This window comes from Microcaecilia unicolor, chromosome 9 (genome assembly GCF_901765095.1).
Source record: "Microcaecilia unicolor chromosome 9, aMicUni1.1, whole genome shotgun sequence".
NCBI classification, from domain to species: Eukaryota; Metazoa; Chordata; class Amphibia; order Gymnophiona; family Siphonopidae; genus Microcaecilia; species Microcaecilia unicolor.
In genome coordinates this window covers 37,106,517-37,125,704 of record NC_044039.1, presented here as the reverse complement: position 1 = coordinate 37,125,704, position 19,188 = coordinate 37,106,517, and the positions used below count along the sequence as shown (strand labels likewise).

At 44.0% G+C, this 19,188-nt stretch overlaps 1 protein-coding gene across 2 annotated transcripts in view; it reads right to left on the bottom strand.

The window, feature by feature from the left end:
* The window catches only part of ETV6 (ETS variant transcription factor 6), a 252,415-nt gene that overhangs the window by 24,017 nt on the left and 209,210 nt on the right, over window positions 1–19,188 (bottom strand). The window contains exon 6 of one of the 2 annotated variants that reach the window (XM_030214955.1): window positions 17,317–17,364. The exons of the other annotated variant lie outside the window; for it this stretch is intronic. Within the exon in view, the coding sequence (XP_030070815.1) occupies window positions 17,317–17,364 (48 nt within the window). The remainder of the gene's footprint in view (window positions 1–17,316; window positions 17,365–19,188) is intronic. 2 annotated transcript variants of the gene reach the window in all.

Sequence of the window (19,188 nt, the reverse complement as noted above, 5' to 3'; positions counted from 1 at the left end):
TGGTGGCTGCTCCTCCTGGCATGCATCGCACCTGGTCTATAGTGGACTACGCAGGCTATGCGAAACCTCGCCTTGCAAACCGGGACTCCTCTCCATTCCGGCAGTGGATACGCCCAGTGCTGCTGGAGTCGTGTATGCTATCATAACAGCTTGCCGAAGGACCTAAGTCAAGGGGTTAAGAAGGGTACTCCCTTGATCTTCCCCTTTCTCTTCGGCATTCAGTAAGACCACAGAAAACCTACTTAGAAGAAACAGAGCTCCGGCGCACAGCAAAAACGCGACTACCTAGATCGCCATCTTGGAGACACCCTCTCCTCCCAGATGTTTTCCTCTCTGCCTCCTCAAGTCACGGGGTGCAATTTTTCTCTTTCAATACTAAAACAAGGGTGTAGTTATTAATGTGTGTTACGCTTAAGATGGGCTATTTACTATTAACTCACGCTATTTTAGCACAGATCCTACTGTATACAACGAGACCTAATTACTAATAACTGGGGTTAACAGTAAAATAACACATTTTAACAGAAGCCCACATTGATAACTTCCCCCTTTAGGACCCTCATGTATTTAGCTGTATTAAAACTGTCCAATAACATGGATTAATGTGACAATTTTAATGTGCATATTATCTGAGAATTTAACATACAATGAAGACTATGATGTATTCCCTCCAAGCGGCACTCAAGAAGCTATTTTGATTTTAATGACTTTGACACCTCATAGATGCAATGAATGGACCACCACGGTTTGATGTGTCTTTCCCAAAGTCTCTGAATGGTGGTGGAGCTGCCATGGGCTAATGCTATCAGACTCCCTGGAGTTCAGATAAAGCGGCTGCTTTATATACAACAAAAAAGAGCTGGTAAATCAGCTGGTAGTGTTTGGGACATTAGAGCCAGCAAAGTAGTAGGAAGTCATGAATCTGGATGGGGGTAGGTGTGGTGGGGGATAGAGAATGACACAGGGACAAAATATGTCCCCATCCCGTCTCCGTGGGTTCTGTCTCCGTCCCCACCCCATCCTTGCAGGCCCCGTTTCCATTCCCGTCCCTTCCCCACAGGCCCTGTCTCTGTCCCCACCCCATCCCCGCAGATTCTGTCCCCGTTCCCATCCCCGTGGGCTCTGTTCTCATCTGCAGAAGCCTCGAACACTTATGATTTTATAATTAAAAATCTTTTTATTAAAGTATAAAAAGGAATAATATGCCGTGCAACTGTTGTGTATAAATTACAAACAGAAAGCAATAATAACAACAACTAGCAGCTATAATAACCCTCCCACCACCACCACCCTCTACCCTTCCAACCCCAACAATAGCTGACTTCTACTACCCCAAGGAATTCTAATCCACCCTGTTAAAATGTCCAGGGGTACAAAATACAACCTGTTCTGTATGCCCTAGAGGAGAGAAATAAGCCCTATGAAGCACTGTTATGATTTTTTAATCTGTGGATGAATAAGAAGTCATCAACAATCTCAGGATTCAGTCTAGCTCTCCTGTCTTCCACAGTCCCTCCTGCAATAGAAGATGTCTTCTTAGAAGATGTGCTGGTAGCAGGATCTACAGGATCCCCCATGCAAATTTTGCTAGCTGTGGCCAGCATGTTTGCTTGTTTTTCCAAAAAATAAAAATATTGTGTCTGCATCAATCAAACATAAATAACATTCCAGTTCATTAAAAGGCTTCAAAGTAGAAAGTGAAACAGGGCCAGAGTTTGTCCCTGTCCTCATGGGCTCTGTCCCTATCCCCGCCTTGTCCCTGTGGGATCTGTCCCCGCCCCGTCCCCACGGGCTCTGTCCCCATCCCTGCAGTTACCGCGGATCCCTGTGTCATTCTCTAGTGGGGCAGTCACTAGTCAGGTATAAGATGTAGACCTATCTTACTGTAAGGGGACAGTAGCCCCTTCATTATCACTGGATGCCCCTTGACTGTCATGGGAAGGGTTTACTGGTATGGATATCATGGGGGAAGGGGGGCATCAGAGCTTGGATGGCCTTTGTTCTAGGACTTAGATGGGAATCGGCACTTGTGGTAGCCAGCAGAGAAAAGTACAACAAATTAGCTACATCTTGAGATGCATAATAAAAGTTTTGTGGTTCCAGCAGGTTAGAACAAATTGAATGAAGCCACAAGATTTGTGCTAACCTGTATTAATTATATGAGCTGAAGTGCTGTATAAAGCAGCCAGCCTCAGGTACTTAAGTCTCAGCATTTAACTGAATGCTGCCCTGCCAATAAACAGGATTTGCTTATTAGTACAAGGTCAGTCTCTGCAAAGGATATTTTCCTGCTTTTAGAATTGATTTTGCTAATATCTTTTCATTTTTATTTAAGTACCGGTGAACTCTGCAGTAGAGAGTTGCATGGGGACAGAAATGTAACCCATCCCCGCCCATCTCTTTGGGAATCCAACCTGTCCCCGCCGCAAGTAATCTCCATTCTCACCCCCTCCCACCCAACCTGCCCCTGTCGCAACACTGCACTGCATCGCACCGACCCCCCCACCCCAAGAAAGCCAGATTATATAAATACTGGTAAAAGTAACATGAGTGCATTTTCTTCCATGCTCTGCTAAATAAAAAATTTTAAAAATGCACATTTTCAAAAAAAAGCAAACTTCTGTGAGCAATGTCCCCCTTTCCTTTCCTTTCCCTCCCATCCATGAGTAGCATGTCCCCCTCTCCTTTCTATCCCCTTCTATTTCATGAGGCTGTCGCTTGAAGTCTCGGCAGCCATTTTAATGAAACAGATGCAGAGAGAGGATTGGCGGCAGCGGGAAGGGAAGAGTGGGGATCGTTCCTGCCCCACCAGACCACCAAAATGTACAGAGATATGCTCGGGGAGGGCACCCTGGTCTAGAGGGGAGACATCACGCGACTTGCCTACGCTTCCGCGGGATCCCCACAGGGCTCGGATCTATCCCCGTGGGATTCCCGCAGGATTCGGGTTCATCTCCGTGGGATTCCCACAGACCTGGGTCCGTCCCTGCGGGATTCCCGCTACCCTGCTTCCATGCAGCTCTCTACTTTGCAGCAGTGCAAGCAGTTTGAAAATTGCTTCTCTGATATTGTTTTGTATAAGTGGGTCCTAAGGTGCATTAGAAGCTGGTTGAAGGATACACAGCAGAGTGGCAAATTGAGTTCACACAGAGGTAATGAATGGAGTGCCTCTAGGATTGATCTTTGGACCAGTTCTGGTCAGTATGTTTGTGAACATACAGCAGAAAAGTTCATCTTTGTGCAGATGATGCTAAGATCTACAACACTGAACTCTCAAGTCGGAACAGACAGTATAGGAACTAATCTTAGAAAGCTGGAGGAGCGGTCAACTGCTTGGCAGCTAAGTTTCAATATGAAAAATGCAAAGGTGCATTTTGGGAACATAAATCCACAGAAGCAGAACTCAATAGTGAGACAAGGAGGACTATAAAGAAGGAAACAAACTTGGGGGTGATTATATCTGATGATTTCAAGGTAGAAAACAGCACAATCAGGATGTGAACTCGTTAGTATGCATCTGATTCAATAACACGTCTTAAATTTAATATGTTTCCAAGTTATTTAGCATTTGATATCTTGAACATCATGTAAAATATCTGAGCAATTTACAAACCTAGGGCCCTGTTTACAAAGGCGTGCTATAAATTAGCGTGTGCTAACCACGTAGATGCTCATAATAGTCCTATGGGTGTCTGCATGGGTAGCTTGCACTAATTTTTATCACGCACTAAAAATGCAAGAGCGCCTTTGTAAACAGGTCCCCTAGTGTAGTAGAGGAGTTTAAAGTAGAGAGCTGCATGGGAACGGGGTTAGCGGGAATCCTGCGGTTCCTGTGGGACTCCTACGGGGATGGACACAGGTCCTGCGGGATCCCGTGGGAATGGACGCAGGTCCTGCGGGATCCCATGGGAATGGACCCAAGTTCTGAAGGACTCCCGCAGAACTGCAGTGCCAGGCCAGCCTACCTATCCTTTTCTTGTACCGTGGCAATTATAATAGCACTAAAAAAATTAATGTATATGGTTGATAGCACTGAAATCCCCATAGGCACTGAGAGGGGAAGTTATCAACATGGGCTACTTTCGAGTTATTTTACCACAAGTTGGGTTATTTTAGCACAGGGGATGGGCGGGGATGGAGGAGATTCCAGCAGGAATGGGTGAAATTTCTGTCCCTGTGCAACTCTCTAGTTTAAAAGGGAAATAAAAGGAAGAGGAATGTGAGGAAGGGGCAGGCAGTATGGGAAGGGAAGGGAAAAAAACAGAACTACAATAACTGATAGGAAAGAGGGGGTAAAGATAGGAATAGGTAAGCGAAAGAACTGCATCTAAGGTAAGTTGCAAAACTGATTTAACTTGCAGTAATTCTATGAACTAACGTGCATGGAACTGACTTGGCATGGGTTAATTTTTTTTGGCATAGCTTTCTTGTAGAAACTTTGGGGCCCTTTCATTGAGCTGCACTAAGAAATGGGCTTTGTACAGCAGTTCCCAAACTGTGCGCCGCAGCGAACTCTCAGGGGTGCTGTGGAAAATCCTGACCTCCCTCCCGCCACCACCTGAACCGCATCCTCTCTGCTCCCCCCCCCCCCCCCCCACATACCCATCCCTGCCGCTTCTCTAGATGAGCAGCAGCGATGGCAGCAAAACAAGCTGCAGCCACACGGGGCGGGGCCGGACTCGTGGACATCACTTCCTGCCCCCTTGAACATCACTTCCTGTTCCGGGACACCGCTGGCAGCACGTGTATGGAGAGTCGGGTCCCGCATGGCTGCAGCTTGTTTTGCCACTGCTGCTGCTCATCTAGTGAAGAAGCAGCAGCAGCAGTGGCAGGGAGCCTGAAGTGGAGCTGGAGACTGCAGAAGAGTCCCCCCCCCCCCCCCCCCAGGGCTGCTTCAGATGAAGGTAAGCAGTGGAAAAAAATGTGTGGTGGGGGATGGGGAAGTAGAGATCTGTGTGGCCAGGGAGGTGGAGGCCTATGTGGCCAGGGGGGTGAAGACCTATGTGGCCAAGGGAGGTGCAGACCTGTGTGGAGGGGGGGGAGGTGGAGAGATATGTGGCTGGGGGCTAAAGACCTGTGTGGTTGGGGGGGTGCCATGAAAAATTGCTCAAACATAAAGGGTGCCGTGAACAGAAAAAATTTGGGAACCACTGGCTTACTGCGTCCTTACGCGGGACTTCCCACATGTTAAGCCCATTTTTAGCCTGGCTGTCAAAAAGGGCTTGTTGAATATACGGCCCTGTGCTAAAAAGTTAACGCAGGAGCACTTACCACTTCCTTTATTATTCAGTTAGCACATGGTAATGTTAGCACACTAGCTGAATAGTGATTCCACGCTCATTCTCTCCCCCCTCCACCCCACAAAATTAAAAAAAAAATTAATTCTGTGCACTTAGGGCCAGATTCTATATATGGCGCCTACAAAATCTGCACGGTAACGACTTCCGCCTGAGCGTATTCTATATGCCGTGCCTAGATTTAGGCACGGTATATAGAATACACTTAGACGGAAATCCTAGCACCTAAAACTATGTGCGTCCATTTAGGCCAATGAAAACGTGGCCTAAATCCATGCACGTAGATTTGGACGCACTGGGCCATATTCTATAACTGCTCACGTAAATTTTGGAACGCCCACGAAACGCCTATTTCCTCACCCATAGCTATGCCCCTTTTGAACTGGGCACATTAGAATTTATTTATTTATTGCATTTGTATCCCACATTTGCCCACCTATTTGCAGGCTCAATGTGGCTTACAATTTTCCGTCATGGCTTATGCCATTCCAGAGTACAGATACAACTGGTATTGTAAAGAGAACATGGATGGCATAACTACTACTACTATTAAACATTTCTATAGCGCTACTAGACTTACGCAGCGCTGTACAAATGAACATGAAAAGACAGTCCCTGCTCAATAGAGCTTACAATCTAAATTGGACAGACGAACAGACAGCTAGGGGTGGGGAAATTGCAGTGGTAGGGGTGATAAGTGAGGGTGTTGAGTAAGAGAGTCATGGTTAGGAGTCGAAAGCAGTAGCAAAGAGGTGGGCTTTAAGCCTAGACTTGAAGACAGCCAGAGACTGAGCCTGACGTACATAATAAACAATCAGGTAAAAAGAGAAAACATTCAATTGGTATTACATATAAAACATGGATGAGATAATAAAATTAAACAATTCGGTATAGGTTGAAAATATTCCGAACATTAAGTAAGTGATGGTGCATTACAGTTCCTATTATGAGTCATTATGGTATGTCTTGTTAAACAGGTGAGTCTTCAATGCTTTATGGAAGTTAATTAGGTTGTGCACTATTTTCAGGTGACCTACCGCCCAGAAACGCCAAAAGATCAGCCCGCAAATTCCTCCATTTGAACTTCCCCAGCTGTAAAGGAATTAAATACAAACAGGCATACGCGACTACCTTTACGTACAAGAGCACACAGATATGGAACGCACTACCCATGGCCCTAAAAACCACGGACAACTTAACCAGCTTTCGCAAATCTTTGAAGACACATCTCTTCAACAAGGCCTACAAAAGACATCCTTAATGAAACAAATCACTCCTTATACCACCCAAGTGCTTCAAAAAACACTTCTCACTCAACCTTACCTAACACCTTTCCATCTAAATCCTCATCTACCTTCAGCTTATTATCGACTGTATTTAAGATCATGTAATGAATACATCATTGAGCCTGCAAAAAGGTGGGATAATGTGGGGTACAAATGCAATAAATAATAATAATAATAATAATAATAATAATTTTCAGGTCAAATGGTAGAGCATTCCACAGCTGCAAACTCATGTATGAAAAGCTGTACGTATGTATTAATCTGTATTTTAGACCTTTACAGCTGGGGAAGTGAAGATTCAGGAATGTGCGTGCTGATCTTTTAGCATTCCTGGGTGGTAGGTCAATAAGGTCTAACATGTAGGCCGGGGCACCTCCGTGAATTATTTTATGCACCAGTGTTATGTTAGCCCTGCGGACATCCAAAAGGCACAATTGCGCATAGGATTCCGGAAAGTCCTCCTTACAAAAGGAAGGTAGGAAAATGGGCTGCTTCACGTGAAAAGCTGAAACCACCTTAGGCAGGAAAGAAGGCACCGTACGAACAGTTACCCCGGATTCCGCAAACTGTAGAAAAGGATCCTGACAGGAAAGAGCCTGAAGATCAGAAACTCTTCTTGCTGACGCCATTGCCACTAAAAAAAACTGTCTTGAGAGTCACATCCTCCTCAGAAGCCCGTTTAAGAGGCTCAAAAGGAGATCGCTGGAGCGCCTTCAACACGAGCCCAAGGTTCCAAGTCGGGCAGGGCGACCTTAAGGGAGGTCGGAGACGAAGCACCCCTCTGAGAAATCGGACAACATCTGGATGAGGAGCCAGGGACAAGCCGGAGACTTTCCCCCAGAAGGAAGCCAACGCTGCCACTTGAACTCGAAGGGTGATAAAAATGATAAAGGGGATGGGACAACTTCCCTATGAGGAAAGGCTAAAGTGGCTAGGGCTATTCAGCTTGGAGAAGAGATGGCTGAGGGGAGATAAGATAGAGGGCTATAAAATAATGAATGGAATGGAATGGGTAGACGTGAATCGCATGTTTACTCTTTCCACAAATACTAGGACTAGGGGGCACTTAATGAAGCTACAAAGTAGTAAATTTAAAACGAATTAGAGAAAATATTTCTTCACTCAACCTGTAATTAAACTCTGGAATTCGTTGCCAGATAATGTAGTAAAAGCAGTTAGCTTAGCGGGTGTCAGGTTCTCAGGTTCAGAGCCCGTGGGGCTGGGCTCTGGAGCAAACGTGAGCCCTTGGGCTGCTGACGAGGAGCGACAGCAGCAGGCAAAACCCACCAACCAACCCTGGGCAAGCACACCGACACCGGCAGGGACTGCAGGCACCGCCCAGTGAGCCGGAACACATGGACTGGAATCCCCCGGACTGAAGGACACAGGACTGGAACACTGGACTGCAATCCCCCGGACTGGAGGACACAGGACTGGAACACACACCGGACCGGAACACACTGGACTGGAGCGCACCAGACTGGAACACACACCGGACCGGAACACACTGGACTGGAGCACATTGGACTGGTCCGCACAGCTTCACCTGCGCTTAGCTACTAAGCCCCCCAGAAGTTGAGCTCCTGGGTTCGAGTAGCCGGCAGGACTTACTGGATACCGGATGACACAGGGACCAGGACTGGAAACAGAAGTGCTCCTGACCCTAAACTGATCTATGTGCTCCCAAGCCCTAAACCAGCAGGAGTGTTCCTAACAGTAAACTGACAAAAGGACTTCCTAAGCCCTAAACAGGAGCTCCTAAGCCCTGCTCAAGAAAGGGACTTCCTAAGCCCTAAACTAACAGAGCAGGGAACTAAACACAAAGCTAACACAGGTGCTACTAAGCACCAAGCTACAAGCAGAGCTCTACACTAATAAGCTAAACACAAAACTAACAAGCTACCTAAGCACTGCTCTAGCAAGCTAGATACAACTAACAAGGTGCTTCCCAAGCACTACTCTGGCAAGCAACCAGAAGAGCTCCTAGCACTAAAAGGGAAGACAGGGGAGCCACAAGGAAAAAGAAGGGAAGCTAACACATAAGCCAAAAGTGCTTCTAAAGCACCAAACACCAACAGCAAAGACTGCAATGCTCCCAATAGCACAAACACCAGAAGTACTTCTAACAGCAAACTCTGCAGTGTTCCTAACAACACCAAACCCTGAAGTACTTCTATCAACAACAGAGCTTCCAAAGCCCTACACACAGCAATGCTTCCAAAACCAAGAGGGAACAGCAGGGGAACCAAAAGGGAAAAGCAGAAAAGCTAAACACACAGTCACCAGTGCACACTGCACTAACACTAACCTGGCCCTTAGCAAAAGCAAGCAGGGAAACTAGACACAAAGTCAGAAGTGCACACTGCACCACCCTACCTAAAGCAAACACCACTGTTGCAAAGGCTCTGAAGGAAACAACACCACTTCCTTATCAAGGCCCTCCCTGATGATGTCACACTCCCTAGACCTAGGCAAAAGCACACTGACCCAGAGAGGCTCAACCCACACCAATGCAACACTGTGAAGCACTTGAAGTCAGTACACCCAAAGAGAGGTAGAGCAACTCAGGCAACACACACACAGGTGCAGTATAGTGAAACAATTAGAGCCATGCTGCTGGAAGCTGCCAGCACAGAGAGACAGAGCCAGCTCAGAAAGGACAGAGAAAAGAAACAGAAGCCAGCTAAGAAGCTGAACCCCAGGAAAGAGGTAAGTTTGAGAGGGGTTCAGACCCCAATCATAACAGCGGGGTTTTAAAAAAGCTTTGGATAGCTTCCTAAAAGAAAATCCATAAGCCATTATTACACTGACTTGGTGAAAATCCACTACTTATTTCTAGGATAAGCAGCATAAAATGCATTGTACTCTTTTGGGATCTTGCCAGGTACTTGTGACCTGGATTGGCCATTGTTGGAAACAGGATGCTGGGCTTGATGGACCTTTGGTCTAACCCAGTATGGCAATACTTTACTTATGTACTTAGGGAGAGGAATGTGACAGCAGGGGGAGATGTGTGGCAGGAGCATGTCTCATGGAATTATTTCCAATCTCTGAGTGTGTGCATACAACTGTGTGCATGTGTATCTGTTTTGTGTGAATATGGACCTTTCAGAGTAAAGAGGTGTGTTAGCCGTGTTAGTCCACTCTTAAAGGTAATCAATAGAAATCAAACAAAATTAAAACATGGAAAAGAAAATAAGATGATACCTTTTTATTGGACATAACTTAATACATTTCTTGATTAGCTTTCGAAGGTCGCCCTTCTTCATCAGATCAGAAATAAGCAAATGTGTTAGCTGACAGTGTATATATCAGTTCCTCATAGATGGTCTAGCAGGGTGGGTAGGAGATGTGTATGGGGACTTCAAAGCATTCCACAGTCTAGCAGGCGTCCGTCCCCCAAGGGTGCAGCACGACACCCCCCTGGCGCAATGACACCCCCCGGCACATCAACCCCTCCCCCGGGTGCATTCTTAGCTGCTGGGAGCAGCCGCGCGGCTGTCGGCTCCGCTGGCTCCCAAAACAAGCAATGAAATCCATTATGTTCAGTGTTTGAAGATAAGACTTTGCTTTGCTAAACAGAAGAATAATTGCTAAACAGAAGTCAGATTTTTCATTCTTGCTGCAAACATGAAGAATGAACTGACTCAGCTGAAGAATAATGACAGCTCACATGGAGCGGGATGATAATTATAATGTCTTGAAGTTATTGTTAATCAAGCTAGCTGTGGTCGTCACCAAAGACGCTCATGCTTATAATGAAGAGTTCTCATGTGACATACTCAAATTACGTTGCCTATATTATTTTATTACCATTTTTATTTCTTGTTAGAATAACTGCCCTTTCCACTTGGATAAATTCTTGTTGGCATTAAACCTAGACTGGAATTTGCATATTGTAAAAGCTATAAACATTGTACAGTAAGAACTACATTGTCATGATATCCTACTTTAAACTGTCCCATATGGCATTGCACATTTCTTGCAACTGGCCAACTCAAAAAGATATATGTTGGGTTCCTGAACAGTACATTATTGGAATCCATCCTGCCCCTTTAGCAACTTCACTGGAAAGACAATACAATTACTAAGAGACTCCTATATATACTGTGAACAAAATATTCAATTCAATTCATCTATAAAATGGCAATTATCATTTCACAGTTTTTTATTCTGTTTTTTTGGCCAACGTTGCTAATATATTGTACAATGAATAAATTTTGTTGCCCCTCTAAAGAGTTTTGCTTAACATTACTACGCTCACCTTAAAATTCTAAGGGGGCAGTAAACGCCGAGATGCCCATTATATTCCTATGGGCATCTCAGCACTTACCGCCAGTTGATTTTTACCATGAGCTAAAAAGACTACATGAAAGGCTACAGAGGAAATTGGAGGGTCATGGGATAGGAGGAAATGTCCTATTGTGGATTAAAAACTGGTTGAAGGATAGGAAACAGAGAGTGGGGTTAAATGGGCAGTATTTACAATGGAGAAGGGTAGTTAGTGGGGTTCCTCAGGGGTCCGTGCTAGGACCGCTGCTTTTTAATATATTTATAAATGATCTAGAGATGGGAGTAACTAGCGAGGTAATTAAATTTGCTGATGACACAAAGTTATTCAAACAAAAAAAACAGCACCACGGGCCTTTAAAAATGGAACACAGTTCTTTAATGAATGAGCCTTGACAAAAAAACCCGACACGGGCCGTGTTTCGGTGACTAGCACCTGCGTCAGGGGTCACAGTGATGGCGTGGAAAACTTGGGGAATAACTCGAATATATTCCTCTACAATATATTATTCCTTACCCCACGTCTCATGTAGTAAAAGCTACAAAGCACCAAGGCACTTTCACTTTCTTTGTAGCTTTTACTACATGAGACGTGGGGTAAGGAATAATATATTGTAGAGGAATATATTCGAGTTATTCCCCAAGTTTTCCACGCCATCACTGTGACCCCTGACGCAGGTGCTAGTCACCGAAACACGGCCCGTGTCGGGTTTTTTTGTCAAGGCTCATTCATTAAAGAACTGTGTTCCATTTTTAAAGGCCCGTGGTGCTGTTTTTTTTGTTTGGACTTTAGTTTGTACTTTGTTCCCTCTCTTTTGTTACAACAAAGTTATTCAAAGCCATTAACTCGCGACAGTATTGTGGAAAATTACAGAAGGACCTTACGAGACTGGGAGACTGGGCGGATAGATGGCAGATGACGTTTAATGTGAACAAGTGCAAGGTGAAGCATGTGGGAAAAAAGAACTCGAATTATAGCTATGTCATGCAAGGTTCCACGTTAGGAGTTACGGACCAAGAAAGGGATCTGGGTGTCGTCGTCGATAATACACTGAAACCTTCTGCTCAGTGTGCTGCTGCGGCTCGGAAAGCGAATAGAATGTTGGGTATTATTAGGAAAGGTATGGAAAACAGGTGTGAGGATGTTATAATGCCGTTATATCGCTCCATGGTGCGACCGCACCTTGAGTATTATGTTCAATTCTGGTCGCCGCATCTCAAGAAAGATATAGTGAAACTGGAAAAGGTGCAGCGAAGGGCGACTAAAATGATAGCGGGGATGGGATGACTTCCCTATGTAGAAAGACTAAGGAGGCTAGGGCTTTTCAGCTTGGAGAAGAGACGGCTGAGGGGAGACATGATAGAGGTTTATAAAATAATGAGTGGAACAGGTGGATGTGAAACGTCTGTTCACGCTTTCCAAAAATACTAGGACTAGGGGGCATGCGATGTAGTAAATTTAAAACAAATCGGAGAAAATTTTTCTTCACCCGTGTAATTAAACTCTGGAATTTGTTGCCGGAGAACGTGGTGAAGGCGGTTAGCTTGGCAGAGTTTAAAAAGGGGTTAGACAGTTTCCTAAAGGACAAGTCCATAAACCGCTACTAAATGGACTTGGAAAAATCCACAATTCCAGGAGTAACATGTATAGAATGTTTGTACGATTGGGAAGCTTGCCAGGTGCCCTTGGCCTGGATTGACCGCTATCGTGGATAGGATGCTGGGCTCGATGGACCCCCGGTCTTTTCCCAGTGTGGCATTACTTATGTACTTATGACTAGTGTGGCTTTGTAAAAGCCCCCCTAAGCTAGGTCAGATGGTTCTTTAGTAATTTTGTCAAGTAATTCTGATGTGTTGCAATGATAGATTACTAGAAAATGGTTGGCGAATGATTTTGGTTGTTTTTGGACTGATTTTGGGGTCACAAAGATGGCTGATCCCAAAACAAACAAACTCAGGGCCCTGTTTACTAAGGCGCGTTAGCATTTTTAACACACCTACAATTAGCGTGCTCCCTAAACATGTAGGCACCTATAGGGATATTGTAGGCGCGTACACAGTTAACGAGCGTTCATGATTAACGCTCATTAAACATGCTAACACGTCTATAATGCAGCTTAGTAAACAGGGCCCTTAGTGCGTGCTAATGCTAGAGACACCCATGTATCCCCATAGGTGTCTCTAGTGTTAGCGCGTGCTAATTTTTAGCTAAAAACACTAGCACACCTACAGCGCAGCTTAGTAAATAGGGCCCATAATGATAGTAGTTAAAAAATATGGGAAAAAGGTCTGATATGGGAAATTTGCACCTAAAAATACAGCAAAATTCCATATACATTTTTTTTCATATTTTCAGTTATGACACATTCTCAGTGAACATGTGTCTAAAGACAATTTTCTTTTAGCCTTCCTATACCAACCTTGCTCACAATAAACCATCAAATTATTATTTGAGATTATTGCCTGGGAGGAAGCTTTTCTCAAATTTTTATTAAAACTGCATTATGTAAATTTTTCAACCTATTTTGAGTCCAAGGGCCCTGTTTACTAAGGTGTGCTAAATGCTAGCGTTAGCGTGCTAGCGCGCCTATACAGCAGCTTAGTAAACATGGCCCTAATTTAGGAAAATGCTGAGAAGCGAGAGCCTTAAAAATGTAATATTTAAATTAAGCACCAAAGGTTTACCTAGGTGGGTAAATTTCAGGCTGATAAATGATGATGTTCAAAGAAAATCTGACTGCAATCTTTGCATTGTGATTGCATGGCAACACATTATTGCAAAAGTTGCTTATATTCTAGTGACCCTAATTCTGCAACTAGAAGGAATCTTGTTCTAAAATTTTGCAGACTGTAGTCTGAGACCTCCACAGTTTAATCAAAATTAAAGATAGCTGAGTGGGGATGATTTCTAGAATTGGTCCGCTTGATATACTGACTGATTCCTTTTCAAATTCTATGTGAAATTTCTTTGATGCCACAGGGGCATTTTCGATATGACATCTAAGTCTGACTTTGGACGTTTTGCTCAAAATGTCCAGAATCCGAATAGCAAATATAGCCATTTTCAAAACATCTTTTTTTTTTTTCAAAAATGGCCACTTGCTAGATGTTTTTCTGCTCTGTGCGTTGGCGTCCTTAAGCAGTAGAGCGGAGACTGCAGAGAGATCTGTCCAAATTATCGTTCTCCTGAAGACGCCACTGGTTGGCGAAACGTGGCACCGCATTGAGAACGAGTACAGGGAGAAATAACATAGAAGGATTATGTTTTTGAATCACAGATCCACAAGAGGATGTGATCACCAGAGTTATATGTCAGCACATACCACCCCCAATGGACTTCTAAGCTAAGTGATTCCTTAAAGAAAAAAAAATGTTTAGACTATATTGTTTGTATCAGGGGAACATTTGAGTAATTTGATCTATATAGTGGGATCTTGCCAGGTATTTGTGACCTGGATTGGCCACTGTTGGAAACAGGATGCTGCGCTTGATGGACCTTTGGTCTTTCCCAGTAAGGCAATACTTATGTTATGTACTTATGTAGTATATATGCCAGCTGGTACATTTAAAAAAAAGCATTATTAATATCGATGACAGCTAATTGAAGGCTTATGACAATGATAGGAGGTAGGGGGATGGTGCAATGATGGACTATTATACAGTGCTGTAGCAGGTGATTGCACCTCAGCACTTTATTCACACTGAGCACCAAAAAACTATTTTTAATGATTAGTTTAAAAGTATGTATAGTTGTACACTGGCGATAAGGTAGAAAGGTTTTTGAGTTTAACACCAGTATTGTATTGAAGAGCCTAGATTAACTTAATATATTAACTGCCAGACCCTTGACCATTCTTCTAATGTTTGGAGATCACTCCTCATGGTTTCTACTCCCTCCACTGTATTGGCTATCTTCGTGTCATAGTATACACTGAACCCTCTAAAACCCACCAAAAACCTACAGTATCCAACTATACACCACTACAATAGCCCTTATGGTTGCAGGTGTCACCTATATGTGGGTACAGTAGGTTTATGGTAGGTTTTGGAGGGCTGACACATTCCACCACAAGTGCAACAGTTAGAGCGGGATGTGGGCCTGGGTCCCCTTCTCTGCATTGCACTGCACCAACCACTAGTCTACTCCAGGGACATGCTTGCTGCTCAAACAAGCCTGGCTATAACATCTTTGGGGTGGGGAGGGGGTCAGTGACCACTGGGAGAGGAAGGTGGGTCTTATGTTCTTATATTATTCCTTTATTCCTTTATTCCTTCAGTGGTCATCTGGTCATTTAGGGCACTTTATTGTGGCTTAGTCGTTGTTAAAACAAGTCTAGTTCAAAACATCTTAGTTTTAGTCCTGGATGTTTTTGTTTTGTTCCAGATCTTAGGAATGGCCAAATCCCACCCTTAACATGCTCCCAGATTGCATAGAAAAACATCTGGAAAATGGGTTTTAAAAAAACGTCCAAATGCTGCTTTATGTCATTTTTTAAGACATTATTCCCTGTCAAAAATGAGCCCCTTGGTGATGTAAAGTTACATTTCTGAAAGGCAATTCTATAATCGGATGCCTAAGTATAGGGGGTCAACAATGCATAGAGATTACACAGGTCTAGCACTTATGTGCATCACTGGGGTCAATACCTGAAATTTACATGTATAAGTGCTAAGGGCTGTTCTGTAAGTGGTGCGTGTAAGTCACTTAGGACCAGATTCAATAAATGGTGCTCAATTTTGTGCACAAAAACAAATCAGCGCTAAGCGTGATTCTATAACGGGCATGCGTCGCTTCCCATGCATAACTTTAGATGCCAGATTTAGGCCTCTTGAAACCTGGTGTAAATGCTGGCACTCAAGTTGGGTGCAATGAGGCCATATTTTATAACTCTGCGTGCAACTTTTCAGAATGCCCCTGACGTGCCGATGGGCATGCTCTCTTTTCAGTTACATGCTAGTAGAGTTTGGTGCTGTGCCTTATAGAAAAGTGAATAGCCAGATGCCCATCAAATTGTAATGAGTGACAATTAACTTCAAGGTCCACACATTGATTCACAGAATCATCCATGGTGTTTCGTTTCCCCGAGCTACATGACCGGCTTGATCGACTTACCCACCAGAAACACTTCAGTATCATCTCGAAACTACCTTGACCTGCACTATCCCAGCTGTAAAGGTCTCAAGTACAAATCTTCATTTGATTCCAACTTCTCCTTCAAAGGTAGTCAACTCTGGAATGCACCACCCAGACCCATCCGCTCTATCAAAGACTATCTACCCTTCAGAAAATCTCTGAAAACCCATCTATTCAAGGAAGCTTACCCAAACGCCACGACCTAACTCTACTAACCCGTCTATTCATCACATGATCCTGCAACAATGGCTTTGACTCAGCCCACACCTCCTTTCATTTTTTTTTCTCTATACTCACCCCGACCTTTCCTCTGATTATCTCTATTTAACCTAAAACTAGCACCTCCTCCTACCTCCTTTACCCCTTCTCCTCATAATATTACCTATCTACACGTCTCCACTACTCTGCATCTCCATTACTCTGCTAAGATTAGCCTGTTTTCTCTACACTTTACTTTGTAATCCTATTACTATGTAAGCTGCTATGAGTGGGAAAGTGCGGGGTACAAATGTAACAAATAATAATAATAATTAGTTGTTAGCACCCAACTATTGACAAGGGCTCATTACTCAATTAAATCTGGGCATAAAAATCTGGTCACCATATATCTGGGGGTTAGTGCGTATCTGCCAGGGGAGTGTACCTATGGGTGGAGTATGGGCATGTTATCGGTGTATCACCAAATGACACATACAACACACTACCAGTTGCGTGTCTTGCATGGTGCATATAGGCTCGCCAGCTTACACCAGACATTGACATATTGTTGCATCAAACTTCCAGCACACTACAGTGGCTTTGCACTAGTATTCTACAACAGCTTAGGTGTGCCCAGAAGATGTTATAGAATTGGCGCTAAGAGTACCCCATTGTGGCACCTATATCTTGGCGCCAATTTATAGAATTGCCCCGTTACAGTTTATTTGCCCGCAGACATTCTCAAACCTTATGTATAATTTCTTTCCAACATTCATTTGGGTTGGATAGAATCAAGGCTCATTATGTGGGCTGAAGCCAGTAGGCAGAGCTTGTCACCCTATCAATTACATTGTTTTGGGTGCACCAAGATGGCGGTGGCTGCATTGGGGAGAATTAAAATCCTCCTTTGTGTGGGTGGAGACTGGCTTCAGCCTTGTGACATCATACCGTCTCCTATTATCAAACCTCCTAGGATAGAATAATATTGGGGGTAACATTCATTAGCCTGCACAGGTGCAAAGTCTGCAGGTAGTCTCATACCTGTAAGTCCTGGTAGGCAATTTTCAAAGAAAACTATGTTATGTAGTGATTCTTTTGAAAATTTACTTACATGGGTACCCAGTGACAGAAGTACCCACAGACTTTGTGCTTCCTTTTTCTGCAGAGAGAGGAAAGAAGTATAAAGTGAGTGTGCAGGTTTGAAAATTCCATTCTACATATGTATTTTGATCACAACCACGGATATGTCCTTAAAGGTTATGTGCCTTGTGAATCCCATCTGTACTTTTTAGCTATTTGAATAGGGAAATTTTAAGATAATTCAACTTACCTGGATAAATTGTTATTTACCCAAGTAAATGATTGTGCAACTCAATGTTACTCCGATTTTTAAGAAGGGTTCCAGAGGAGATCCGGGAAATTATAGACCGGTGAGTCTGACGTCGGTGCCGGGCAAGATGGTGGAGGCTATTATTAAGAATAAAATTGCAGAGCATATACAAAAACATGGACTGATGAGACAAAGTCAGCACGGATTTAGTGAAGGGAAGTCTTGCCTCACCAATCTAATGCATTTTTTTGAGGGGGTAAGCAAACATGTGGACAATGGGGAGCCGGTTGATATTGTATATCTGGATTTTCAGAAGGCGTTTGACAAAGTGCCGCACGAAAGACTCCTGAAGAAATTGCAGAGTCATGGAATCGGAGGTAGGGTATTATTATGGATTAAGAACTGGTTGAAAGATAGGAAGCAGAGAGTAGGATTGCGTGGCCAGTATTCTCAGTGGAGGAGGGTAGTTAGTGGGGTTCCGCAGGGGTCTGTGCTGGGTCCGTTGCTTTTTAATGTATTTATAAATGACCTAGAGATGGGAATAACTAGTGAGGTAATTAAATTCGCCGATGACACAAAATTATTCAGGGTCGTCAAGTCGCAGGAGGAATGTGAACGATTACAGGAGGACCTTGTGAGACTGGGAGAATGGGCGTGCAAGTGGCAGATGAAGTTCAATGTTGACAAGTGCAAAGTGATGCATGTGGGTAAGAGGAACCCGAATTATAGCTACGTCTTGCAAGGTTCCGCGTTAGGAGTTACGGATCAAGAAAGGGATCTGGGTGTCGTCGTCGATGATACGCTGAAACCTTCTGCTCAGTGTGCTGCTGCGGCTAGGAAAGCGAATAGAATGTTGGGTGTTATTAGGAAGGGTATGGAGTCCAGGTGTGCGGATGTTATAATGCCGTTGTATTGCTCCATGGTGCGACCGCACCTGGAGTATTGTGTTCAGTACTGGTCTCCGTATCTCAAAAAAGATATAGTAGAATTGGAAAAGGTACAGCGAAGGGCGACGAAAATGATAGTGGGGATGGGACGACTTTCCTACGAAGAGAGGCTGAGAAGGCTAGGGCTTTTCAGCTTGGAGAAGAGACGGCTGAGGGGAGATATGATAGAAGTGTATAAAATAATGAGTGGAATGGATCGGGTGGATGTGAAGCGACTGTTCACGCTATCCAAAAATACTAGGACTAGAGGGCATGAGTTGAAGCTACAGTGTGGTAAATTTAAAACGAATCGGAGAAAATGTTTCTTCACCCAACGTGTAATTAGACTCTGGAATTCGTTGCCGGAGAACGTGGTACGGGCGGTTAGCTTGACGGAGTTTAAAAAGGGGTTAGATAGATTCCTAAAGGACAAGTCCATAGACCGCTATTAAATGGACTTGGAAAAATTCCGCATTTTTAGGTATAACTTGTCTGGAATGTTTTTACGTTTGGGGAGCGTGCCAGGTGCCCTTGACCTGGATTGGCCACTGTCGGTGACAGGATGCTGGGCTAGATGGACCTTTGGTCTTTCCCAGTATGGCACTACTTATGTACTTATGTACTCAGTACAGGTCTTATGATATGAGAAAATAACATGAATTTGCCAATCTAGAGATGGCACCTACTTAGCAAATTATCCTTAAAGCAGCAGTGCTTTCTAAAAACA